Source organism: Megalobrama amblycephala, linkage group LG17 (genome assembly GCF_018812025.1).
Source record: "Megalobrama amblycephala isolate DHTTF-2021 linkage group LG17, ASM1881202v1, whole genome shotgun sequence".
In the NCBI taxonomy this organism is placed as follows: domain Eukaryota; kingdom Metazoa; phylum Chordata; class Actinopteri; order Cypriniformes; family Xenocyprididae; genus Megalobrama; species Megalobrama amblycephala.
The window spans coordinates 11,055,152-11,082,331 of NC_063060.1; the positions used below are offsets into that span (position 1 = coordinate 11,055,152).

A 27,180-nucleotide genomic window follows, 5' to 3' on the forward strand; every position below is an offset into this window, starting at 1 on the left:
TCGTAAAGCTTCGAAGCTTCATGAAGCAGTGTTTTGAAATCGCCCATCACTAGATATTGTTGAACAAAGTTGTTATTTTGTTTTTTGAAAGTATTCTCGTCGCTTTATAACACCACTGTAGTCCCATGAACTGTTTTAAATTTGTCTTTAGTAGCTTTCTGAGCTAACTAACCCTTTAAAGACATTTTTTACTCGTTCGAGCAGTGTATCCAAATTTTTAAAAATGGTCTTCAAAATATATGTTTTGTAGAATAAATATTCTTTCAGGATCGGAGCGGTGAAGAAGAACTATCCCTTTAAATTTGAGTTTAGTTGCTCGCACAAATGTACATTATACACCGTTGCATGACTTCTGAAAGGAATATAGCATGCGAGTCATATGGGCCGCTTTTATGATAATTTTATGTGTAGGCCTACTTATTGAAGCTTGAAAGCTTTGGTACGCTACCTGTTTGCTGTAAATTGTATGCAGGAGAGCGACCAAAACAATCTTTATAATTTCTCCTTTCATGATCCAAATAGGGATATACGACTTTGGAATGACATGAGGGTGAGTAAATGATGACAGTTTTCATTCTTGACTGAACTAAGCTTGTATTTCTTGAGTATGGAGCAGAATATGTGTGCGCGAGCACTCAAATGTCTCGCTGCCAGAGTTTGTTTCCTCAGGGTAAATAAACCGCTCACCACCCAGAGGACCTCGTGTGTCGTACTAACTTATCAGCAAACAGTTTCAAACACTCCCCAAGAGTGTTTTAGGTCAAGAATATCGGTGAAATGAGTCAAACGAGACCCGTTCTCTGTCCTCCTCCATTGACAGAGGGCAGAGAGAAAGTGTAACATCACAATGGCCCCAAATTTCTCTCCTTCCAATTCTTCACTCCTACTCCAACACACGGTTCCGCAACACAATAACTCATCTTTGAGTCCAAACAATGCTTTTGTTCTCCATTTTGTGCCCCTCCTCTGCATCCCTTCATCTCCCTCTCCCTGCATCCCTTGTTTTGGTGCTCCCTGTGACATCCCTGCCATGTGAGAACAAGAGCCGAGGGTAGAATGGAGGGAGGAAGAAAAGACAGATCGCTTCTTTGTCCCGACGTGACCCAGCTGAATGTCAGCTCTGTTGCCATTAGGCGTGTGTGTGTGTTTCTGCGACAGTCCATGGCTTTAGTTTGATGATGTCAGACAGTTTTAAGGCTGAGGAGTGTGTGCGTATTCTGTTTGGTGACATATAGGCCTAATGTCATCAGATATAATACACTGCAAGGCCTCAAAAAATATTTGGACTGTTAAACCACTCTTAAATGTATAAGAATATGCATTATATAATAGTTGCATTAACACAAGCATTTCAGTTTGTTGGGTTTAAAATAAACATTTCAAAAGTATTGCAACAGTTTTGTGTAATTGTAAGTGGAAAAAAACCCAGCTGGAACCAGAAAGCCACTGCCAAATGACTCCCAAAAATATTTTTTAAGTGAAAGATAATTTATTTAGTTTTATTTTATGGTGCCCACACTCTTAAAGGTTCCTTATAGGCATTGATGGTTCCATTGGACAGAAAGTTCTTTATAGTAGAAAAAGGTTCTTTGGATTATTTGAATGTTACTCTCCCCCATGTCATCTCAGATGTTCATGTCTTTCTTTCTTCAGTCGAAAAAAAATTAAGTTTTCTGATGAAAACATTCCAGGATTATTCTCCTTATATTGGACTTCAATGGCCTCCAGATGGTTGAAGGTCAAAATAAATTTCAGTGCAGCTTTAAACAATACCAGACGAGGAATAAGAGTCTTATCTAGCGAAACGATCAGTCATTTTCGGAACTGTATATGTTTTATAAACACAAATGATCGCCTTGTACGTGCTTCTGCTTTCGGTATTCTTCAAAAAGCTTACACTGTATGTCCTATGCCTTCCCTATACTATTTAAGGAAAAAAACTAAACTGGTGCCGCATTCGTTCCGTAAGTTGAATAGGGAAGGCATAGGACATACGGCGTAAGCTTTTTGAAGAATGCGGAACCACGTACAAGGTGATCATTTGTGTTTATAAAGCATATACAGTTGTATTTTTTTCGAAAATGACCGATCGTTTCGCTAGATAAGACCCTTATTCCTCGTCTGGTATTATTTAAAGCACTTTGAAGCTGCACTGAAACTGTAATTTTGACCTTCAACCATTTGGGGTTATAGTCCACTATAAGGAGAATAATCCTGGAATGTTTTCATCGAAAACCTTAATTTCTTTTTGACTGATGAAAGAAAGACACGAACATCTTGGATGACATGGGGGTGAGTAAATTATCAGGAAATTTTTATTTGAAAGTGGACTAATCCTTTAAAGCAGGGGTGGGGAACTTTGATTCTGTTGACAACGGCTCTCCAGGATCAACGTTCCCCACCCCTGCTTTAAAGCAATGTTCTTTAGGGAACCCAAAATGGTTCTTCTATTGCATCGCTACAAAACCCCCCTTTTGAAACCTTTATTTGAAATCTCATGAAAAGCCACAGGCACAAGTAGCACAGTGAAATCACCAACATATATATATTTATATATATATAAAACATCAGTGATGAAGTTTAAGTATGGTTGACATACAATGACCTTCCCTTCAAAGCTCCCGTAGGCAAATCTTTAAGATGGTTTTGCATATTTTTACAGTTATTTGTAAAGGTACCTTCAGCAGTATATAAAGCAGATATGCAATCATTTCAATTCCATTTCACATTAGTCTACACTTCAGTGGTTTATGTGCATGTACACTGCTGTTTTGTTGTGTCTGTGCGTCATACACATACACAGTCGTCTCTTATCTACTCTCAATTTTCTCTCTTTTGCAGGTTTTTCTCCAGCCTGTCTTTCTTTCCCTTCGCTCATTCTACAGCTGTCAGTCAAGGCTGTGTGTTCCAGTAGCTCTCATTTGGGATTCAGCTGATGGTGCATTTTGATTGGTCCTGCTGTCAAAGTCAAACCCAATGTCAACATTGTGGTCATGCTCTTTGATTTCCATCCGTATGCAACAAACAAGCATTGTCTAATATACACGCATTAGTGTGACTTCGATTGCATTGCCTTGTTTTATGCATTCTCATCTTTGAGTTGTTTATTTTTATTTGTCCCTTTGTTTTTAGTTGTATATCCTCTGGGATTACATTAAATTGGCCAAAAATGCCTAAACTGGCATATTTGCAGAAAGTCTAATAAGGTTCACAATCCCTGTAGATCTGAACTGGAAAAAAAGAAGGAAGAAGGGACCTGTAACCTTGGAAACCATGGGGAATGTCATTTTCCTCTGCTTTTGTTAGCTGGCTGACTGACCATAGTGTATTATTAAATTTGTCAAGTTGAGTAAACTTTTTTTACTTATTCATAGTTTGCTTAGCAGCAAATGGTAAAACCTAGTCATTCCCTTATAAACTGCTACAAAATGTACTGTACCCTATTACATAGATGGCATCAGATGGTATTACAGTGATGCTTTATTATATACACTTACCGATCAAAGGTTTGGGGTCAGTAAGGTTTTTTTCTTTTGAAATTAGTACTTTTATTCAGCAAGGATGCATCAAATTGATCCAAAATGACAGTAAAGACTTTAAAAAATCAAATAAATTCTATACAACTGTTTTCATCATTCATAATAAGAAATGTTCATGAGCACCAAATCAGCATATTAGAATGATTTCTGAAGGATGATGTGACACTATAATAACTGGAGTAATGATGTTGAAAATTTAGGGTACGTTTACACAACGATGTACTATGTATGCCAGACAAGTATTTGGGGGATGTCACTTTGTAAAGAAAGACTACGCGCCTACGCATACGCATTTTTTTTTCCTACAGTGCAGTCGCGCCAAACGCACATAACTATCCACCTTACTTTTACAGTTTACTGCACTTTAATATTCTTCTCGTTTTCTAAGAATAATAAATCAGAAGTCTCGCACATTCACAGAAACACTTTACTTCCGCTTTGAAAAATAAGGTGGATAGAGTAAACACGTAATACGCATGTACGTCGTCACCGTTTTCATAGATTCGCGTTTTTTGCAGTTTACGCGGAGATGGCAACGTTATCGTGATCAAAAACGTGCACTTTGAAACTCGTTTTCAAAAGTTTGCGTTTTCAGGCCACCAAAACGCTGCTGTCGTGTTCAGACCAAAAAGGGGTTTATCAAAATATATCTTTAATATTTACTTATGCATGTAAAAAAGTGAAAAGTTGCAGAGTGTTTTAAAAACAGACCAGAGAGCAGACTTGATTCAGATTCTGAAATGAAAATTCAACTTTGCCATCACAGAAATAAATTACCTTTTAAAATATATTAAAGTAAAAAACAGTTATTTTTAAATTGTAATATTTTGCAATATTACTGTTTTGCTGTATTCTTTATTAAATAAATACAGCCTTGGTGGGCATAAGAGACCTTTCAAAAACAAAAAATTCGTACAGACCCTAAACTTTTGAATGGTTGTGTACCTTAAACCGTTAAACAGCAATAAGATGCTTTAAAACGTATTCAAACTTTTTACCAGTTAAACTAGCTTAACTTTTAGCAGGAAAAACGTTGCAGTTGAAGCTTGAGAACCAGTTGAGCAGGTCAAAAGTTGAGTTTTTTCTTCCTTATATTGTGACATATATCCGAAATGGCTTCTCGAAGCAAGAAAAAAATGTAGGGCGGACTTGATTTTATCCATCGGGAATTGATTGGATGGTTGTGGTTTGCTATTGCTGTGATGTCATGTGAGTGACAGGTTGCCCCGCCCTCACGCCAGTAAACACATCATCAGAGAAGAGAAGACATTTTGAAGTTATTTTGATTAAGGATTACGAGGGCACATGTTTTTTTGTTTTTTTAATGTTGTGCACGAATAAATCATTTATAATAAATATTGCAGTATTCCATAAAAAAACAAGAATTGTCCGATTTGATTCCATTGGCGACATGGTACACACACCAATTTGGTAAAGCTCTCATAGGAGACCAAAAGACATTTGAGGACGGTGCCCTATTTTCCTATGCCAGTGTCCTCATATCAACCCATGTGTTTATATCTCCCTCTCTAATATGTGCTGTCTGTTTTACTGCCGTTTTACTGGAATAAGAGGAGTGGGTGGGAGACTGGAGGAGGAAAGAATGCAAACCTTTGTCTACAGAGACAACGATGGTGGAAGAGAAAGAAAGCAGCTCTAAATTAGACCCGCCCGCTCACACCATGTCTTTCTGTCTGTCTCTCTTTCTGTATTGTTGTGTCTGGAAGACGTCAGCAGAGGAGAGGAATCTGGAGAGAGGGAGAAATGGAAAAAGAGAGAGATGGAGAAAGAGATGTCTTTGTCTCATCACTTAAACGTGTCCTGGTGAAAGGGCAGCGAGAGGAGAAACGGGTTCAGGAGGTGACTTTCTCTTTCTCGCTGTCTTTCTCTCTTGCCCCCGTCTTGCTTTCCTCCTTGATGTGATATTGTTATCATCATGCAGTCATTTAACTTGTTTGTTGTTAAAGATGTGGTTGTAAAAGGGTTCGTTCTTGTAGCTCAACCAGTAGAGCGTAGCTCAATGTCATGGGTGCAATTGCCAGGAAATGAAATGATGGATGATTTGTATACAATGTATGGGGCTTTGGATAAATATGTCTGCCAAATGCAAAAATGTAAATGTAAAAAATGAAAATTCTGCCATAGTTTACACACTGTCATGTCATTCCAACTTATATGACTTTCTTTTTGTAATTTTTCAGTGGGATATCCCTTTAACACTGTAAAGCCTGACATGAAATAATGGGAAATAAAGGCCCAAACTGAGAAAAATTTGGAGTAAAAGTTATTTACAGTGTATGGCCAAAAAGTAAAGATGAAATTCTGATAGCTTCTAAATCAAGGTCTTTTACCAAAGACTATAGATATAGAAAGACATTTCACTCCTATTTAGGGTTGCAAAATTCTGGGAATTTTCAAAGCTGGAAACTTTCCATGGGAATTGACGGGAGTATATGGGAATAAACAGGGAATTTGAAAAAAAAAAAAAAACATCTTGAGCATAACTTTGGTTAAAACAACCATATTTAATGCAATTTTAGTTGAATTTCTACCCTGCACATTCCTCAATCACATTAACACAGCATACTACTTACTGCAGGGCTATTGAGGCCACACCCCCTGCATGCACTGTGCATTCCCCCAGTCCATAACATGCACATTTGATCAAAAATACAGAAAAAACAGTAATATTGTAAAACATAACTACAATTTAAAATAATGGTTTTCTATTTTGGTATACATAAAAAAAAAAATTTATTTCTGTGATGCAAAGCTTAATTGTCAGCATCATTTCTCCAGTCTTCAGTGTCACATGATCCTTCAGAAATCATTCTAACATGCTAATTTGATACTCAGTTATCAATGTTGGAAACAGACAGTTGTGCTGCTTAATATTTTTTATAACCTGTGATACTTTTTTTAGGATTCTTTGATGAATAAAAAATTAAAGAACAGCATTTATTTAAAATATAAATCTTTTGTAACAATATACACTACCGTTCAAAATGTTGGGGTCAGTAATTTTTTTTCTTTCTTTTTTGAAAGAAATTAATACTTTTATTCAGCAAGGATGTGTGAAATTGATAAAAAGTGATATTAAAGTAATATTGTTAGAAAAGATTTATATTTTGAATAAATTCTGTTCTTTTTAACTTTTTATTAATCAGTGAATCCTGAAAATAATATTATTTTCCAAAAAAATATTCAGCAGCACATCAATGATAACAGAGTATCAAATCGACATATTATAATGATTTCTGAAGGATCATGTGACACTGAAATAAATAACAAATAACAATTGCTGCAATAAAAATATATTTTACATATTTACTAAATTAGAATTAATTGAATGCGAAAAATAACTGTTTTTTCATGTTATGACCAAACAAAATGTTTATATTTGTTTTTATATGATACATTTCATATAAATATTATAAATTTCCCCAAATTTCCAATTAATTCGCATAAATTCCTGTAAATTCCCATAAATTCCTGTTAAGTTTCCAAATTGGAATATTTCCAAAATTCCCCAGGTTAAGTTCCCGTGGAAAGCTTCCAGAAATTTACCGGAAAATTTCCGCCCCTTTGCAACCCTGCTCCTATTACTTGTGAATACGCGCTTAGGACTGCTGATCTAGCCTGAAAAATAAGCTTTTTTAACATTATTTGAGCATTAGAAACAACATTTATGGGACAGTTCATGTCAGATTTTGTTGCTGATTTGAAATATGTTATTTAATTGTGAGTTCAGCAAGTAGTTTTTGAGATTTCAGGATTCCCCCATTCAAATAGATAGGACTAGGTCTTGGATGGCCGAAATAGCTGCCTGGAGGCGTTGCAAATATGGCCGCCGATTGAACAGATTTTCCTTGAAAGGGACTTAGCTTATACTTTTTATTAAGTAAAAGCAATGAATCATAGTACAGAAAGCATGTAGTAGTGTACTGTATAGAGTTAAAGATGAAGTGTTGGTCCAGTTTAATATGCAAATTAAGGTAGGTTGATTCTCCTGGAATTCTAAACACCATGCCACTATCAAAACTTAAACATTGGCTTAACCATTTGACTTGAATTTGGGGCATGAAAACCCGTCTGTCCGAATAATGGCAGATGAGGGAATGGTCTGGAAACCTGTTTGAAACCAGTATTTATATTGATATATTATTTTCTATTTCATTTGGTGATGCTTGCGGGACATAAATCACACCCTTCACCCTTCGAGTCCATCTTCTTTTCTGTAATGGTGAATGTGAGTGGCAGGCAGATGGCGACCGGGTCAGGACAGGTGAGATGGAAAAGACCTGAAGCTCATTGTGTTTTCAGACCGGCAGCTTCTCTGGCTATGTTTTGTTTATAGAGCCGAATCATCTGCATAAGAGAGGAAGGATTATAGACAAACAGCACTCAACCGTGACAGGATAAGGAGAAGGGAGGTATCAGAGTATTAAACCACAGATACACACACACCGAACTCCAAATATAATCTGACTCACTTAGAGATTGTCTTTATCGCTGCACTGTCTTTGTCCTTCAAATTTGATCTTTCCTTGTTAAACAGATGCTGCGATGCTTTTATTAACTGGCTGGAGAGCGAGAGAGAGGATTCATTCTCAGGTTATTGTATCACTTGTCCTTTCTATATCGTGTTCATAGACAGTCTTTTAGAAGGAGACAAAGAGAGAGAGCGAGAGAAACTATCGTATCAGGGACGGGGCCAAAGAGAAGGCAAGAGATAATGAGGTGGTGGGGGCGGGGCTTAAGTTTGGGGTGTGGTTGGGTATAAAGTCCAGGAGTGAATAGTCTCATCTTGATGCCCTCTGGTCTCATTCCCTTCTTTCCCTCCATCTATTCTCCTTTCTCCATCCCTCGCTCTCTCGGAACCCCTCACATATTGACCTGCGGGGAGATCGGAGGGAGATCATGCTGTCTGTACTGGCACTGACGTCCGTGGTGCTCTTGGGCATAGGTAAATACATTTCATCCTTGCATTTCATTACTTTGTAACAATCAAACAAACTTAGAACCAAGCTAACCAGAAAACACCAAGAAGTCCTTCTCTTTGGCTTCTGTACAACATGACAGTATTGTCACCTGTGTTTTGTGCACCTGATGCCTACCTGTTCAAGACTGGCCAGGTTTGAGAGATGAGGTAGATCAGAAAGGACCTTCATCAACTGATCACAGTCAGAATATAGAGAATCTTTCCTTTTCTTTTTTTGTATTGGCTGTCTATTCAAAGAATTTAACTTTTTTACTTTTTAAAAGTAGATGAAAAAAGTGTGTGTGTGTGTGTGTGTGTATATGTGTGTATGTGTATCACTATTTTTATGTTTTATACATTTTTAGATTTTTATGTAATATTTTTTATTTAATTAATGTAATGTAATATTTAATTGTTAATTTTTTTATCCAACTGCTTATATACTTAATTTAATTAATGATAATTATATTAATTTGTGGCCATCATTTTAGTCCTGTCAAATCGATTAATCGCATCTAACATAAAAGTAAATAATAATAATATGCGTATATATATATATATATATATATATATATATATATATATATATATATATATATATATATATTTGATATATATTTATATGTATTATATATATATATATATATATATGTGTGTGTGTGTGCGTATATACATACATATATACACATACATATACATGTATAAATGTGTGTGTATATATATATATATATATATATATATATATAAAAACAAACTTTTGTAAGATGTAATTAGTTGTGATTAATCGATTTGTCGATTTGACAGCACCCTTTAGTGCAACATTGCTGACTTTTCAAACTTCTATTTTCAAACTTTTATTTTGTCTTATTTTGCATTTTCACATTTGCATTTCTACCATTACATTTTTATACTTTTTTTAGATTTGTGTCCCAATATTCCTTGCTCTGTGCGTTTGTATGTTCCAGTCTCCCAGACCACGGCTATAGTTGTGTACACAAGCTGGGAGAGACATGCGTTGGTGGGCTCAGATGTCAGACTCTCCTGCTCTTTCTTCTCCTGGCAGTGGACTTCTCCAGACGTGACCTTCTCATGGCACTACCGTCCAGATGGGGCTAGAGACAGCGTCGCAGTGCGTAGAAACAAGCACACACACAAGAAACTCACTCACTATTTGAACACACTGCTAAACTTTTTCTATTCTAGAATTAAAGGATTTAAATGGACAGTTCACATAAAATAGCTCCATATTATTGTATATTGTAGCATGGAATACATGGAAGACTTTGATTTTATGTAAAAGAGAAGCTTCAACATTCTGCTAATCTATTTATTTCCTTGCTAGAGAGAAAGAGGATGATTTAAATGACAAATTGTTACTTTTTGTTTGTGTACAGATAAACACGCAAAACTAATTTACAAAACACTTTAGAATAAATGTATTGACTAATGTTCACACAAAGGCATATTTGTGTGCATTTAAGGGCTTATGAATTGCACTGATTTGAATTTTGGTTCATTGCAGTTATTTCTTAATAGTTAGGCATTGTTCAGCAAACAAGGCAACCGAGACATGTTACCACATCAAATAAAAGACATTTTCACATCATCACATAAAAATATTTGACTGGAGGCCTTAATGTAGGTCTATATTCCAAAATATCTCAAAAGAAAATTAAAAAGGCAATCCGTGCTTGAGAGCAGATACTTCAGTTTTACAAGTTTTTAATAATTATTTTAATTTGCAATTACAGCATGAAGCCTATTATTATTAACATAGTGTGATTGCATTTCGCTAAACCTGTTACAAGGTGTGTGCACTGCTTATGTAACACATATCTGTATGAAAACATGCCTACCCCCTGGGAATAATATCCATGTGTCTGTGTGGTCTGTAGAGATAACTGCCATGCAAATAGAAATATTAGGTCCTTGTGGGTGTAGTTCTGCTTTCCAAATTGTACTGCTCCGTGCAAGTCTTTAAGTTGGCCGAACAGCTTCATTCATTTGTGGATGCTTGTTCATACAGGTAATTCAAAATCAAAATTTATTTGCTATGCAACGAAACAGAGTGGTTTAAATAGCATGACGTCATTTTATTTGTAAATTAGTTTACACTGTAGGTTGTTTTGCTGTGAAGACTCACTGCTCTGTTTTAATTGATGAGGTTGATATAATCATGTCTGTTATAATATTACATTTTATGATATGTTATGATAAAATAAGCTTTCTTTCCTTGTTTAGATTTTCCACTATGGAGGTGGAGCTCCCTACGTGGATAACAAAGGCCCATTCCGGGACCGCCTGGAGTTTGTGGGGAACCCCAGTCGTCGTGACGGTTCTATCCTGATCAAGAATGTCGACTTCGGGGACAATGGAACCTTCACCTGTGACGCCAAGAACCCACCTGACATTGCCGGCCGCCCCTCCAGTGTTCGACTGCTGGTGTTTGAGAAGGGTAACTGATCACTATGAACATTTTTGTCTTCATTCACTAATAAAAACGATTTTGAAAAATGGCTGCTTTGCAGCAAAACATGTTACACAAGAAAACCATTTGGATTCCTCCTTTGCTTTCTCCTCATCCCTCAGTTACTAAGACTGATTTTTGCCTTTAAGCTCATCTTATTCCAGGGTGGCATACAAAATCTGGGAGATCTTATGGCAGGAGATGAAAGTTTGCTGCTAATGGAAGCGCAAAATAACAGTAAAGCAGAGACCTGAGTGGTTTTCTTGTGTAGTCGTACATTTTTTCAGAGAGTACAATATCTGTGAAAAATAGCCATTGTGGGATCCAAATGCCTTACACAGAGCTAAATTCATCAAATAAATGTTTTTTTGCACAGGTGGGGTTGGTTTTCCTCTTTGTTTCCCTTTTAAACAGTAGATTTAACTTCTGAGAGTGATATTTGGAAGGAAAATATGAGAACCTTTCCAGGTGGACATTGATTGATGTTGTTTGGAGTAATATAGTTGTCTGTAAAAACTCACACCACATAATACAGGTGCATTAAGGGAAAAACACAGTGCAACTAATAAATCAGTACAACTGTACAAGAGACCTTTAATCTGCAGACCTCAACTCACTTTATATTCTCTCTCTATTCTCAGTTCCAGTCCAGGCTGGCGTGATAACAGGGGCCATTATTGGTGTAGTGTTGGGACTGCTGATCCTCGTTGTGGCAATTTACTATCTGATGCGTTTCCTGGTCGCCAGACGGGTGTTCAGCTTGAGCATGAGGTCAGTCTGGGAGCATCTGCTCCCTCAAGCCAAACTCGACCCTCTGCCCGGCCTTGACACACACGCTCCTATTCACACGCACACTCTTACCAAGACACAACCCAGATCCCCACTAGTCACAGACAAAAACTCACACACCATGAGCGAGACATCGACGGAACCCCCAACCAAACTAGAGAGTGGAAAGTCAACTAGCCTTGCATAGCCATACTAAATGCACAATGCAGGACCGCACATTTAAGCAGGAAGAGTGACAAGCCCAACCACAGTTTGTTTTGTTTTTGTGTGCCATTTATATGTTTTATTAAATAGATTGTGGGTGGTCTGTAGGCATACTTGAGGCTGAGACAATAGGACAACTAGCTAACAAGCAGTTCATTTGAGTTCTCCATCCACCAGATGGCCACATTGTTTATGCATTTTTTGTATTTTTGTTCCCCTTAGCAAACATGGCAAGAAAGGCAAAGGAAAAGAAGGATCACAGCAAAAACAGGCAAGTGTTCACCTACCTCCTCCCTAAACACGCATGCAAACACACACAAGCACACATGCATATACACACATGCTTGCTAGTTTCCTTCACTTGTGCTTTGTTAAAGACCTCCTGTCCTCCACTACTCTCCTCCTTCTTTTGTCTATGGTTAATTGTTTTTAAAGTACTTTATAAACAAGTCAGCCCATTTTTTTTTTTTTAAAGCAGTCTCTTATTTAATCATTTAATGCATTTATCAAAAATACAGTCAAATATAATACTGTAATATTGTGAAATATTATTAAAAACAGGGATGGGCAAACTCTGTCCTAGAGGACTGTAGCAATTGACTACATGTAATCTGGATTACATAATCAGATACCAAAAATGAAGTACTTATAATTAGATTATATTACATTTTAAAATACTCGTAGATCAGATTACAGTTACTTTTTTTATTGATTACATAATTACATGTAATTCTCACAAAGGCAGTAAATTATTCATAATTCATTGATTCTCCCTACTACAAGCAGATAAACAAATAAAATAGTTTTACATCCTTTTTAGTAAGTGTTTTATTTTGATGGTTTTTATTATTTAATTATTTATTTTAAGTTTACATTTTCATGATTTAATTACTTTAAAGTGTTTTCATTAAACTCACGAACCCCCTACAGTTCCATCTCGAACCCCAATCTGGGAAACCCTGACGTAATGTAATATTTAATGCTTTTCATGTTGTTGATAACAAAGAATGGAATATATTTTCTTTCTCTTTGTATTTTTTAGCAGTATGGTACAAGATTATCCTATTCAATTCAATATGATTAAGGAGTTAGGTCAAATGTAATCTAAAAGTAATTAAAAAAAAGTAGTCAGATAATATATAACCTAAATGTGTAATGTAATGGATTATGTTACTAACTACAATTTTTGTCATGTAATTTAGTAAGTAATCTACCCAGCACTGCCTGTAGCCTTCTAATAATCCTTAAGACTTTTGCTGTGTCTGAAATCGTATGCTTTCCTACTATATAGTGTGCGAAAAACAGTACGCCAACTGAGTAGAATGTCAAAAATACGCAGTATTTGAAAAACAGTAGGAGAAAAGTACCCAGGTGACCTATTACTTCCGCCGAGATTCTGAAGTGTGCAATCGATGGACACTTTACTATCCCATGAGGCCACGGGAGAGGATTTGTAAATGGCAGTGAAGCGACGCAACTGATGCTGGTCACGTGAGGGTAACAACATGGCGTATGTAGTACTGTACTTCCGAATTTCATTTATGCTACCCATATTAATACTAAATAGAGCATACTTTTTAATGGCCGCAAAGTAAATTCAAATGTAGTACCTACTCTGACAGTATGCGATTTCGGACACACTGATTAATTACTGGTTCAGGTGATCAGATTAGGGTTGGAACTAAACCCCTCCAGGACTGAGTTTGCCCATCACTGATTTAAAAAAAAAAATAAAAAATTGTTTTCTGTTTAATATATTTTAAAATGTAATTTATTCATATGATGGCAAAGCTGAATTTTTATCAGCCATTACACCAGTCTTCAGTGTCACATGATTCTTTAGAGATCATTCTATGCTGATTTTAAATTGTAATATTTCAAAATATTACTGTTTTACTGTATTTTTGATCAAATAAATGCAGCCTTGGTGAGCATAAAAGACTCCTTTCAAAAAATATTAAAAATGTAAATTAAATGTAATATAAAGTTTTGAACATACTGTATGTATGTTTGTGTGTATGTATGTTTATAATAAAATAATGATTTTTATTAATAATAAACATAATAAATAAATATTAAAAACTGTAAAACAACATTTGTATTAGTAATAAATATAATAATAAACATAAGCACTAGAGAAAGATCAGGTGCATGGCAATCAAAACTCCTGGTAAAGCTACATCTACCTCAATGTTTGTGCTCCTGTCTGCATGCCAGTTTATGAAGCCTCATTCGCAAAGCATGTAAACATATTTCTAATCCAGTATATGTCTAGACTAGAGTAGCTGTACCTCATCAAAAATGGAAGCAGGGGACATTCGGGATATAGCAATGGTGTCAAAACTACATGTTTTGAAGGATGCAAGCACACAGGCTTGTTTGTTGCTGTCACATAGAGTGCAGTTGTGTTCAAGACCTGTAATAAGCCATGTGGAGAATTATATATTAGGCTACAGTATAACAAGTCTTAAGAGAATTCTGGGATAACATTAAAGGTTAAAGCAAAATTCAGAAAATGAGAAATTTATTTGTGGGCCAGATTTAAGAATTAGGGACCATCAGTGTCATTGAGCTGGCAGTCAAATGGAGCTCATACATCTTTTTCTGTGCTAACATGCCATTCATTTACATACCACCTTACTTTTCTTTCTCTATCTCTCTGGGTTTCTTTTCTTTTGAGCGCTTTTCCGTGCCATTATTCTTCACTTCCTCCATCACTGATTTTTCTCCTCTAGCAGTCTCATCCTCTCCCTTTTCTGCTGTCCTCGGTTCTCTCCGCAGGTGAACAGTAAAATGCTGTCAGACTGAATCATGTATCTGCTTTAATCATGTATTATATCATGACAAACACTATCACGTACAATCAAGCCACTTCCTTCCTTGCACACATCTCATCTCTTACAGGATCAAACTAGCAGAATCTTGTATTGTTTATGTTCTTTCTCTTTTTATTGCCTTTCTTCTTTCTTTCGGTCATCTCTTTCAGTATACATTCCTCTATTTGTACTCCTCTGTGTGTGTCTCCTGTCAGCTTCACTCTTTCTCTTTCATTTCTTTATTTTCTTGGTTCTGTCAGTGTAAACCCAGTCCACCCTCCAGTATCCAGTGAAATGAATGCAGGTTGATAAAGTGCTGCGTACTAGAACTAAGATCTCAGGACTTTAAAATCCCATAGTGGAAACTTGCTGCATAGTTTTACATAAGTTTAAAGAGCATTTGTATTACAAATGCAGGAAAGGTTAAAGGATAAGTTCACTCTTAAATGAAAATTACCCAAAGCTTTACTCACCCACAAGCTATCCTAGATGTATATGAATTTCTTCTTTCTGATGAACACAATCTGAGTTATATTTATAAATATCCTGATGCATCCAAGATTTATAATGGCAGTGAATGGGAAAAAACGAGTATGAAGCCCAAGAAAGTGCATCCATCCAAAGCAAAACGTACTCCACACGACTCCGGGGGGTTAATAAAGTCCTTCTGAAGTGAAGTGATGAGTTTGTGTAAGAAAAATATCCATATTTAAAAATATCCTTATTTAAGTTATAATGTAAAATATCTACGACCCGAATTCCTGAAATGTTGGGACGTTTTTTTAAATTTGAATAAAATGAAAACTAAAAGACTTTCAAATCACATGAGCCAACATTTTATTCACAATAGAACATAGAAAACATAAATGTTAAAATGGAGAAATGTTACACTTTTATCCACTAAATGAGCTCATTTTAAATTTGATGCCTGCTACAGGTCTCAAAAAGGTTGGCACGGGGGCAACAAATGGCTGAAAAAGCAAGAAATTTTGAAAAGATTCAGCAGAACATCTAGCAACTAATTAGGTTAATTGATATCAGGTCTGTAACATGATTAGCTATAAAAGGGATGTCTTAGAGAGGCAGAGTCTCTCAGAAGTAAAGATGGGCAGAGCTGTGAAAGAGTGCATAAAAAGATTGTGGAATACTTTAAAAACAATATTCCTCAACATCAAATTGCAAAGGCTTTGCAAATCTCATCGTCTACAGTGCATAACATCATCAAACGATTCAGAGAAATATCTGTGTGTAAGGGACAAGGCCGAAGACCTTTATTGGATGCCCAGACGACACTGCATCACTCATCGGCATGATTGTGTCAATGACATTACTAAATGGGCCCAGGAACACTTCCAGAAGCCACTGTCGGTAAACACAATCCGCCGTGCCATCTGCAGATGCCAACTAAAGCTCTATCATGCAAAATGGAAGCTGTACGTGAACATGGTCCAGAAGCGCCGTCGTGTCCTGTGGGCCAAGGCTCATTTAAAATGGACTGTTTCAAAGTGAAAAAAAGTGTTCTATGGTCAGACGAGTCCAAATTTGACATTCTTGTTGGAAATCATGGACGCCGTGTCCTCCGGGCTAAAGAGGAGGGAGACCTTCCAGCATGTTATCAGCATTCAGTTCAAAAGCCAGCATCTCTGATGGTATGGGGGTGCGTAAGTGCATACGGTATGGGCAGCTTGCATGTTTTGGAAGGCACTATGAATGCTGAAATGTATGTAAGGGTATTAGAGCAACATATGCTCCCCTCCAGACGATGTCTATTTCAGGGAAGGCTTTGTTTATTTCAGCAGGACAATGCAAAACCACATACTGCAGCATGGCTTCGTCGTAGAAGAGTCCGGGTGCTGAATTGGCCTGCCTGCAGTCCAGATCTTTCCCCTATAGAGAAAAATACATCAAAGACTACCACAAACTCTTCAGCAGTTTATGCTATATTGTGAACAAAATATTGACTCATGTGATTTGAATGTCTTTTAGTTTTTATTTTATTCAAATTTAAAAAATGTCCCAACATTTCCGCAATTCGGGTTGTAGCTTCCGTAACTGACGTTGCTTATGCTTTTTTTGCAAGTTGAATATGGAAATCATAGGATGTAGTGTAAGCGTTTTGAACTGCGAGAGGCGTTATACTTTTTACGTAAGTTGAATACGGAAGGCGGTCTGGCGGAAGCTAGATATTTTACTTTATAACTTGTTAAATATGGATATTTTTCTTAGACAAAGGCATCGCTTTGCTTCAGAAGGCCTTTATGAAGCCTTGTGGAGTACATTTATAATGAATGGATGCACTTTCTTGAGCTTCATACTCGTTTCCAATTCACTGCCATTATAAAGCTTGGATGCATCAGGATATTTATTAATATAACTCCGATTGTGTTCATCAGAAAGAAGAAAGTCATATACACCTAGGAAGGCTTGAGGATAAGTAAAGCTTTGGGTCATTTTCATTTAAAGTGAACTAATCCTTTAAGATGTACAGTTACTGTAAGCCTTTCTTGAACTTATTTCTAGATTTGACAAAGAACTTAAAGGAATATTTTGGGTTAAAATCAGAATTCTAAATTCTGTGTAATCAAGTTTAATAACTTGTATTTACTCTGGAATATTCCTTTTAAAGGTGAAGTGTATAATTTCTGCACTATTAGTGGCATCAAACAAAATAATAACATTGATAGTGTTTTTCCAAACCTCTCTTATAACACCCATTCATTGTTTTGACAAATAGGACATCCTGCCCCAAACTCAGAGCGTAGTATTTCTCTATTCAGGAAGTCCATTTACTGTACATCTGGGTTAAAAGAAAGTATTTTACTTGAAACAATGACTCACTTCACCTTTAATTGAGTTACATGCGCAGCACCATTTCAGGTTTCTGACAGAACTAAAGTGAAGCTTCTTTGTGGAAAGACAAAAGATAATCAAACATGTTTCAGGATCCTGAGAGTGAAGGGGTCAAAGTTCAGCTGTATAAGAGTTCTTTTATTTAGGTGCTGTGATGTCACGCTGTCACTCCCTAACTGGCCACTTCCTGTTTTGTCCTCCCTTTCCAGAAACCGAAAGTTCCCCTGGTGTTCATCTCCTTCTAACCACTTGTTTAGCATTTCACTCTCTTCTTTTTTCTTCTTCTCTTCTGTAATGAAACTACCTCCCTTATTCCGGTTCCTCAAATCCGATAAACTCATCTGACCATTCCCACTTAACCCACAAGCCCTTCTTTTTCCTTTCCCCTCTCTCTCTCTCTTTGCTTCTTGCTTTCTTTCTTTTCTTCTATTTCTCTCTATTCTCTCTCTCTTTCCTCCCGTAGAGACTCACTCCTCCCCTCTCCACACTCCCTCTCTTTTTTCAGGCTTCGGCTGTGACGGATCCGGCCAAGCTGAAGGCGGCAGCATCAGAGAAGAAGAAACAGGAGTCTCGCAGAGAGAAGAAATAGGGATTGTGGAGCAGAGAGCTAGAGCTCCAGAGTGGGGCTGCCTCAACCCAGACCCAAGCCCAGGAAGAGGCAGCGGGGTTGGGGAAGCAGGGCAGGGTTCTTATGACCATTGAGCTAGAGCTCACTAAACAGGAGAGAGAGGGAGAGCAAACTAAAACGAGTCCCGCAGCGTTCTTTTCTCAACTCGCGCGCAAAATCGCTCTCAAGTGAGAGAGACGGGCATGAAAAGAAGGGGTGGTGGAGAGTTTTGGAGGCGAGGAGTGAAAGATGAATCCTTAAAACAGGAGGACAGGAGAGGGGTGAAGTTTTTCTCATTATAATCCCAACCAAAAAAACAACAAAAAAAACGTTTTTAAAAAAAAAAAAAAATCTGTGTCCAATCTAGGTGCAACCAGATAAAGTGACAAGCTAGAAACACAATAGTTTTGTTTGAGAAAATGTATTACGCAGCTGTGACAAGATATTTTATAATTATAATATATCATTATTATTTATTATAATTTGATATATTTTGGGTTGCTTGGGTTCTGCCTTTGTCACGTTAATCGGGGTAGCTCCACCCACATTAAAATCTCATCGGTCTGAAATCAGGTTCAAAAATCTGAAAAGCTTCTAGTTTTTCTACTTTAATACATTTTCCTTCATAAATTAAATTATCAGCAAATAAATTAAATTATCAAATCTCTTGCGTAGCTGTGACAAGATATTTAAAAAATAATATATAATTAGATATCATTTAGGTTGCTTGGATTCTGTTACATTAATCTGGATAGCTCCGTTCACATTAAAATCTCATTGGTCGAAAATCACACTATGCATGCAGTGAGGTTCAAAAATCTGAATAGCTTCTATTTAGCATTTTTCTACTTTCAGCATAACAATAAGTGTAAATGTGAGAAAAAAAATTAACATAAATTTTTTAGAACGCCTTAGTATTTGATTTATGTCTCTTTTACTTTATTGACAGCAGCACTCGGGCTGCATTAACTCCACAAGTTTATGCAAACCCCGATGTTCTCCAGCATTATTTGAGATGATCCAAAGAGCATCTTGAGCTTAAGTGGAAGCAAGAACTAACTGTCTGTACAAAGGCATTCACATGCAAAATATTTCTTATTTAGGAAACTTGAAGTAGTGCAGCATCTTGAATATTTATTTATTTATTTAGTTTTCATTTTAAATCCTAAAACCTTCTGGGTTTTCTCCAGGTTCAAATTAGATTTTGAATCCCAGATTTTCAGTGTGGACTTTTGAACCCCGCTCTAGCTGTAAATTATACATCTGTTCTCCGTTTTTTTTTTAGGGAGTACAGATAAATTACTTGTCGCCTGAAAGTTGTTGTATTGCACCTGGTTAGGACACAGTCTTAAAAATAACATCACTTCAACAACATCACACATTCACAACAAAACCCAGAGCTGAGAGCCGTCCATTACACACATACTGACAGATGTGTTTTTTAGAGCTGTAATAGTGGCAGAATGGTGAAGATTTCCTCTTTTATGTGACAGACCGCTATGCCATTTCTCTCTCTCTCTCTCTCTCTCTCTCTCTCTCTATCTGTACACACATGCAATCTTATACAAGAACACAATCCTAGCCGCACACTTTTCACACTTTGTACTCTTGCTGAAAAGTTATTTTGGAAACTTTATATTAACTGTCTTTTTTTCTTGTTCCCTCCCTCTCTTTCTGTTTTTCTCTGTTTTACTGCCTGTCGCTCTGTTTTTGTCTGTCTTTGGTCTTCCTATCCTCTAATCTCTCTTCCTTATAGCATTTCTGACACTTTTTGTCTTTTTTCTACTTTTCCATTTATAAATTCACCTTTCTTATCATCTGATATACTGGTGCTATTACATCACTTCCTGTAGGCCGGCCCCCTAAAGTAGCCTCCCTCCCCGCCCTTTATTTACTGAGAGCTAAATAAAGCACTAGTATTTATAGTCATAGAATCCACAAACATGCACTTTCTCACAGTTAAAATTTCATTTCAGTCCAATAAAATTCGTCCATACTTTCTCAAACACACACTAACACTCATGGCGTCATCTCATGTATCCCATCATACAATTTTAAGTGCCTTCCCAAAACATTTTTGGATGCAGTTTACAGCAATTCGAATTTGACTTAGAGTTGTACTGTGCTTTTACTCTGACCACAGTGACTGAAATACCCGAAAATGACGTCGATACTGTTGGCAGAGACACTCAAACACACGCTGTGAGAGTTACTTGATACTCTAAGCCAAATTCTCACGTCTGTCTGCGTAAGCTGTTGTCTGACAAACAGCTGATTATTTTAACACTCACTTGTAACTGGAGAACTATCTCTATATCCCTTCTGTTCCTTTTTTAAATGATTGTCCAATGAGGGCCGGCTCCTATGGTGGCACTTTCCCCCTCCGACCTTCTCCAAACATATCATTAGTAAGGCCCATCACTCCATCCGAGTCATAGATTTACTTCACCTCTCTCTAATCCTCCTCTAACTATCAAGAACACTCATCCACCACCACCTCTTCTCATCCCCTGTTTCTGCTGGTAAGAAAACCCCAGCACTCTCTCCTGCCCCCTGCTGCCCACAGGAGAAAATGTTTTAATTCGGCCGCATTGTCACAAAGACTTCAATGCAAAAAAAAAAAAAAAAAAAGAGTTAATTTAGCTAGCTCTCTGCTATGATAGATGCGTGTTTTTCACACGTTTGCGTGTGTATGTTTGTAGTCTGATGACATGTCTGTAACCTGTCAACATGTTAGGGGAACAAAACAACACTGTAGCAATATTCGTCATGTCATCGTTAGTAATGACAAGCTGTGCAGCAGCACCCTGGGACTGTTTGTGTGTTGGAAGCAGAAATGTAATAGAGTTTAATGATGTTTAATAATATTTCTGCACTTTCATTTGACTGACATGGCAGAATTCATGTGGTTGTTTCTTCATAACATCATGGTGTTGGCATGCTTAGGGCAAAGAAAGTCTCAGAAAGGTTTTTGAGAGTGATATAAATTATTAAATACTGGGATGAAGACTTGGACTGAATTCATATTCAGGTGAAAAGTCAAGCCAAAGTCCAATAAACATCTCAATCTCACAGGATATGTTTTTCTCCTCAAGTCTTCATGTCTATGCATGTCAGCCCCGAGCCAGAGAGGGGCTCTCATAGGGAATGCTGGGAAAAGTCCTAGAATTGCGAAGGCTTGTGGGAAATATGTTTGTTAACCTACAGACAGATGCTTTTTATGCATCTTAGAGTAAATGTTGAGCAGCCACATGGAACCTGCCATAAAACTGTTTAAATATCGGGGAATTCCCATGTTGTATGTATTGGTACAGGTCTATTTAACCGTTCTCTCGCCAAACTTCATTTAAAACGTCTAATCATTTTTTACTTTTATTTTGACTTTAACCAAGCTAACTTAGATTTTCTGTAAAATGTCTTGTAAAAAGAAAAATCTCAAATTCAAATAATTTCAGAAAAACGTCAATAAAAAATCAGATCCCTTTGTGTGTGTGTTTGTGTGTTTTGATGGAATGATCTAAATAACCATCAGTGGGATGCAGATGAGTGAAGAACTAAAAGTAAAAGAGAGATGTATTCATGCAAGAACTGCATGACTGGGCAAATTGGAAAGCGTTTTCTCCGTGTGCAAATTATACAATGAGTCTAGTTTACTCTCTTTCATCTCATGCATGAAGATGTCTTCTGGCGTGTCAACATTGACGTTTTAAACAAAACAAAACAAAAAAAGCATTTTTTGTGATGTATCATTTTTGAGATATATAAATGTCACAAAATGATAATCTAAATGATGACAGTATTGTGTGTGTGTGTGTGTGTGTGTTTAATATATATGATAAAGAAGCAGTGCTTGAGCGTGAACATGATTTCACCCAGTGCAAGATGTTCCTGGAATTTTGTTGATCCTGGAATGACATTCCAATCAACCAATCAGATTTGTACCAGGAGGGGACCAGGAGAGGACACGTTCGGTTCACTTAATGTTGTCATGGCTACGACATATTAACTTGTGTGAACGTCAAAATAATTTGTGAGAACTTGATGATAAAGTTTGGACGCATAAACGGACAGCATGCACGCGGACTACTTGTATTTATACTACTGAAATGCATGCTGGGGTCCGCTCGACGAACTTGTTCCACACATGCGCAGTAGATCGGCTTGAACAGTAAATAAACATGTATTATTGCACATCAATACTATTGCACATCTGGCTGTCTTTATATTGTTTTAACGGCGAATTGAAGATGTGCGGGTAGCGATGGACTTATTCGCACAGCCTCTCTTCAAATTCGACGTCCATGTTGTTTTTCCAGCGCACTTGTCCGCGCGGTCACAAAAAATGGGAGACACTTGGATGTCCGCAATGAGCATCCGATGGTCATTTTTGGCCCGGTCCCAAATGGCACCTCCTCTGAGTCCGCACTTTCGTGACGTAATTCTGCTTTGACTGCGGGGTAGAAGTCCTCTGTGTATCTCGCAGACTTGCGGGCTCAGCAGAAGTGTGCATTGAGGGCGCATAGCGGCCGCAAAAGGGGTGCTCGCGAGCACATTTCTGAAACCTAAAATGATGAATGGGATACCCTACAGTCTTTAACGGACACGTGCACAGTGGCCAAGTAAGTCCACAAAATCAAAAGTACAAGTGCGCCATTTGGGATGCAGCCTTTATGTTACGCGGACCCTCGTGCACACAGAAAGTATAATACTATCTGGTCCCACTTTATATTAAGTGGCCTTAACTACTATGTACTTACATCAAAAAATAAGTACAATGTATTTACTGGGTTCATATTGAATTGCAAAACACTTTTTTCTGCTATTGAATTGGGATACGGGTAAGGATAGGGAAAGCTTTGGTGGTAAGGGTAGGTTTAAGGGTAGGAGTAATGTGTAAGGGATGGGTCAACAGTGTAATTATAAAAGTAATTACAGAAATTAATTACAGATGTAATTACATGCTGGTATTTTTAAAATATAAGTACAATGTAAAAACATGTATGTACACAATAAGTGCATTGTATCAAATGATTAATTTAAATGTAAGTACATAGTTAAGGCCACTTAATATAAAGTGGGACCCACTATCTCAAAGGGTTAGTTCACCCATAAAAAGGTTTTAATTTATTAACACTCAAAAGCTATTCTTTGAATTAATGTAGTTAAATCATGGAAAGGATTTCCGCGTGATTAAATGGCTTTCTTTCAGCATTAAGCACTTTTGTTAGGCTAACTTAAATTGCATAGTTTGGATCAACTTAAGTAAATGAGTTGGTCCAAAACATTGCAAATTAGTTGGGCTGACACTATTAAATTAAGCTGCGCCCAACCATAGTAAATAAGTTGAATCAACCTTAATAAATTAAGTTGAGACAACGTAAGTACATTAAATTGGAATAACAGAATTGCATAATGCTGAAATAAAGCAACTTAATCATGGAAATCCTTTCCATGATTTTTTTATGTTCATTCAAAGAGTTATTTTTTTGAGTGCAAAAATAAAATTTCTGTCATTAATTACTCACCTTCATGTCGTCCCAAACCCTTAAGACCTTTGTTCAACTTCAGAACACAAATTAAGATATTTTTGATGAAATCCAAAGGGTTTCTGAAGCACACAGCATACTTCAAAGAATTCATGATGTCCTTCATACAGTCAAGATTTCTACTTCCTGCAACAGCAAAGAACCCCCATAGCAAGACTGGACCACCTCTTCGTTTAACCATGGAGATTGTGTTCTTCTGCTCATAAGCTTTGCCTTTTTTTTTTGGTCAACAGTGGCATTCGGCAAAGCTGCAAAAGCTTGTGAGCAGAACAACACCATCTCCATAGTCAAACATGGAGATGATCCAGTCTTGTTATGGGGGTTCTTTGCTGTTGCAGGAAGTAGAAATCTTGACTGTATGAAGGACATCATGAATTCTTTGAAGTATCAAGCCATTTTGGCAAAGATGGTGATGCCTTCAGTGCAGAGACTGAAGCTTGATGATCAATGGACTTTCCTGCAGAACAGCCGTCCCAAAGTATTTCAGTAACTTTCGTCAAATGTATATTTATTATAATGATAAATGCATACAGTTAGTGTTGCCGGTATGGATCTGTTCTGGGCAAACTCCACACGCCCGTCCATGCAGCCCTGCTTGGACAGAGAGGGGAGAGCAGCAAGTCAAACTCCCCTTGGGGTACGGAACAGATCCAGTATCATACATATATACATAATTACAGTCACAATTACATTAGTGTTGTAAACAGCTAAATACACAGGGAAGGATGATAAATAAAATTACCCTATGCTAAAGACAGTCGTAAACATACAACAGATTAAAGAATCCAGATAGGTGGAGTTGGGGATGGAGGAGGGAGTTAAATGCAGCGTGCAGCTAATAGAGTGAGAGAGGCAGAATGAATGGGTATTTAAATGAACCGCTGTGATAGGTGTCACAACTGGATTGGTACACGTCATGAAACAGCTGACTGTCAGCTGGTGCAAGCTTGACTGACGTGGCCTGCCTGAACTAACGTGATGCTTGATAAATTCAAAGTCAAGTTCAGGGATCAGTTGTAGAATGTTCTTGAGTGGCCTGTACTGTCTTCAGATTGAAATCTCATTGAAAATATTTGGTTGAATTTGTAGAAAGCAGTGGTAACATGGAAAACAAAGACTATCAGTGATCTGGAAGCTTTTTCATATGAGGAATAGGCCAAGATTGCAGTAGAGTGGTGACAGAAGCTTCTAAACACTTACAGGCAGCGTTTATTGGAGGTTCTAAAGAATAAAAGATTCTGCACAAAATTTGACTTTTGGGGGTTGAAAAATTTGTACACGTACACTGCCCTCCAAAAGTTTGGAAACACCCCTGGCAAAGTGTGGTTTTGGACGATATCAGCATAAATCCTTATCATTTTTTGGTGCAAATACATTACAGTAACTTGACATTATCATTGAAGACCAGCCATAATAATTTTCATTTTGATTACATAATAATGGCAGTATATACATGTCAAAGTCAGACATGCCCCTTTGCCAGCTGTGATGCCTGGTTATTGGTTTAAACTTGGCCCAGGTTTGTAAAAGAGTTTTGGGTCAGCACACCTTAATTGCCAATCAATTGTTGAAGCTATTAAGTTTAGAATACAATGAACCAATTAGAACCCAGTTTAGGTCAGATAACTGCTAATGGTGGATATTCTGATGAATCGAAAATTTAATTTTTTTTCCATGTATAAACTTGTTTATATAATAAAATATGTTTTCGTAGTTTGTGTTGTCCCTTATCAGTGCAAAATTATCACAAATTAAAAAGGATTCACGCCAATATTGTCCAAAACCCCACTTTTCTAGGGCGTTTCCAAACTTTTGGAGGGCAGTGTATGTTTAAAGACAGTTTTTCATAAACTTTACATTCTCAGAATCACTCAAATGTGTATTAATAAACTTTGTATAATAGTTTACTGATGTCTTTGATGAATTGTTTTCATGAATTTTTTTTCTCTGCAGCAAAATGTCTTGCAGGTTAAGGGGGTTGTATATATAATAGGGGTGTGACGAGACCAGTATCTCACGAGACGAGACGAGACTCGAGATTGAGTTCACGAGACGAGACAAGATAGCGAAATACATGACGAGAAAAAATATTCTGCAGGTGTATTTGAAATGTTTTAACTAATCATTTTGTAATGAATGTCATTTCAGTTCTACTTTCTGAGACTGAATTATCATATGCAGTAAAAGACAACAATACTCAAGCACTGTAAAAGGTTTTGCCACAAACTCAACTGACTGGCTTCTCTTCAGATCTTACTGTACATGAATTATGAGCTTCTACAGCTTTTGACCTCCTAACTGAACTCCTCTCAACAAACTGATCACAGAAATAAAAACAGTATAAATAAAAATGGTAACACTTTACAATAAGGTCTCATTTATTAACATTAATGTATTAACCAACATCAACTAACAACGAGCAATATATTTGCTACAGTATTTATTAATCTTTGTTTGTTAGTTGATATAGTCATTCATTGTTAGTTCATGATAGTTCACAGTGCATTAACTAATGTTAACAAATGAAACCTTATTGTTTGTACTAGTAAATAAGAAGAAGAGAAAACTGTTATTCATTTTTATGGTAACACTTTACAATAAGTGCAACCATAATCGCACTCTCTCAATATTCAAAGATCAAATAAGACCAAATTTTTCTTTGATACAGAGCTAAGAGATGGTTACAACTACACTGCCCAGCCTAAAATAGCTTTCATATTGAGAGATATCTGCATTCATCGGGGAGCCGCTTTCAAATGTGGGTATTGAAATCACGTTTGAATGCGCGCGCGCGTTTACTTTCACTTTCAACGGTCGCGCGTACTCTGTAAATATGGAGCGGCGGCGACCGTTATCCAACTGAATTAAATGTTTTTTTTATTTAAATACAAAGCAAAATGACAGTGGAGGCATAATGTAAACGTAGCGGTGGCATATTCTTTCCTAATCATCCTAACACTCTGTCATGGCAACATCACGAGACTACTTTTCGCCTCGACGAGAAATCTCGTCACAGTTTAGTCTCGCGAGATCTCGTGCCACGAGATCTCGTCACACCCCTAATATATAATATATAAAATATAAAAAATATATATATATCAAACATGCTGCATAACACACAAGAACAAACCTCACTGGTTACACAGCACTATGAGCTTCTGCAAGAGGTTTGTTCTCGTGCATCATTCAGGCACGATTGAGCTTCTGCTTATGTTTGCTGATCAATGTTTATATGTGAGTAAAAGCTTAAATTAAATCTGTTAATTATAAAAAGTGATAGTCTCTTCAGAAAATGTGGACTAAATTGCTCAATTCATATGGATTAGTTTTCCGATCTCTTTATGAACTTTTTGAAGCGTCAAATTTTGAATTACGTAGCCT

General features: G+C 36.9%; 1 protein-coding gene across 4 annotated transcripts; it reads left to right on the forward strand.

Annotated features, from left to right (window-relative positions):
* Positions 1-8,332: 8,332 nt before the first annotated feature.
* mpz (myelin protein zero) lies at positions 8,333-21,739 on the forward strand. Of its 4 annotated transcripts, none has more exons than XM_048163501.1 (6): positions 8,333-8,505; positions 9,486-9,649; positions 10,762-10,975; positions 11,629-11,758; positions 12,203-12,251; positions 18,152-21,739. In XM_048163501.1, the coding sequence occupies exons 1-6, from the start codon at positions 8,460-8,462 to the stop codon at positions 18,233-18,235; spliced, it is 687 nt and encodes a 228-aa protein (XP_048019458.1). In that variant the 5' UTR covers positions 8,333-8,459; the 3' UTR covers positions 18,236-21,739. The 4 variants fall into 4 exon arrangements, with proteins under 4 accessions (XP_048019458.1, XP_048019461.1, XP_048019460.1 ...); XM_048163504.1 differs by having other exon boundaries at positions 20,010-21,739; XM_048163503.1 differs by having other exon boundaries at positions 20,107-21,739.
* The last annotated feature ends 5,441 nt before the right edge of the window (positions 21,740-27,180 follow it).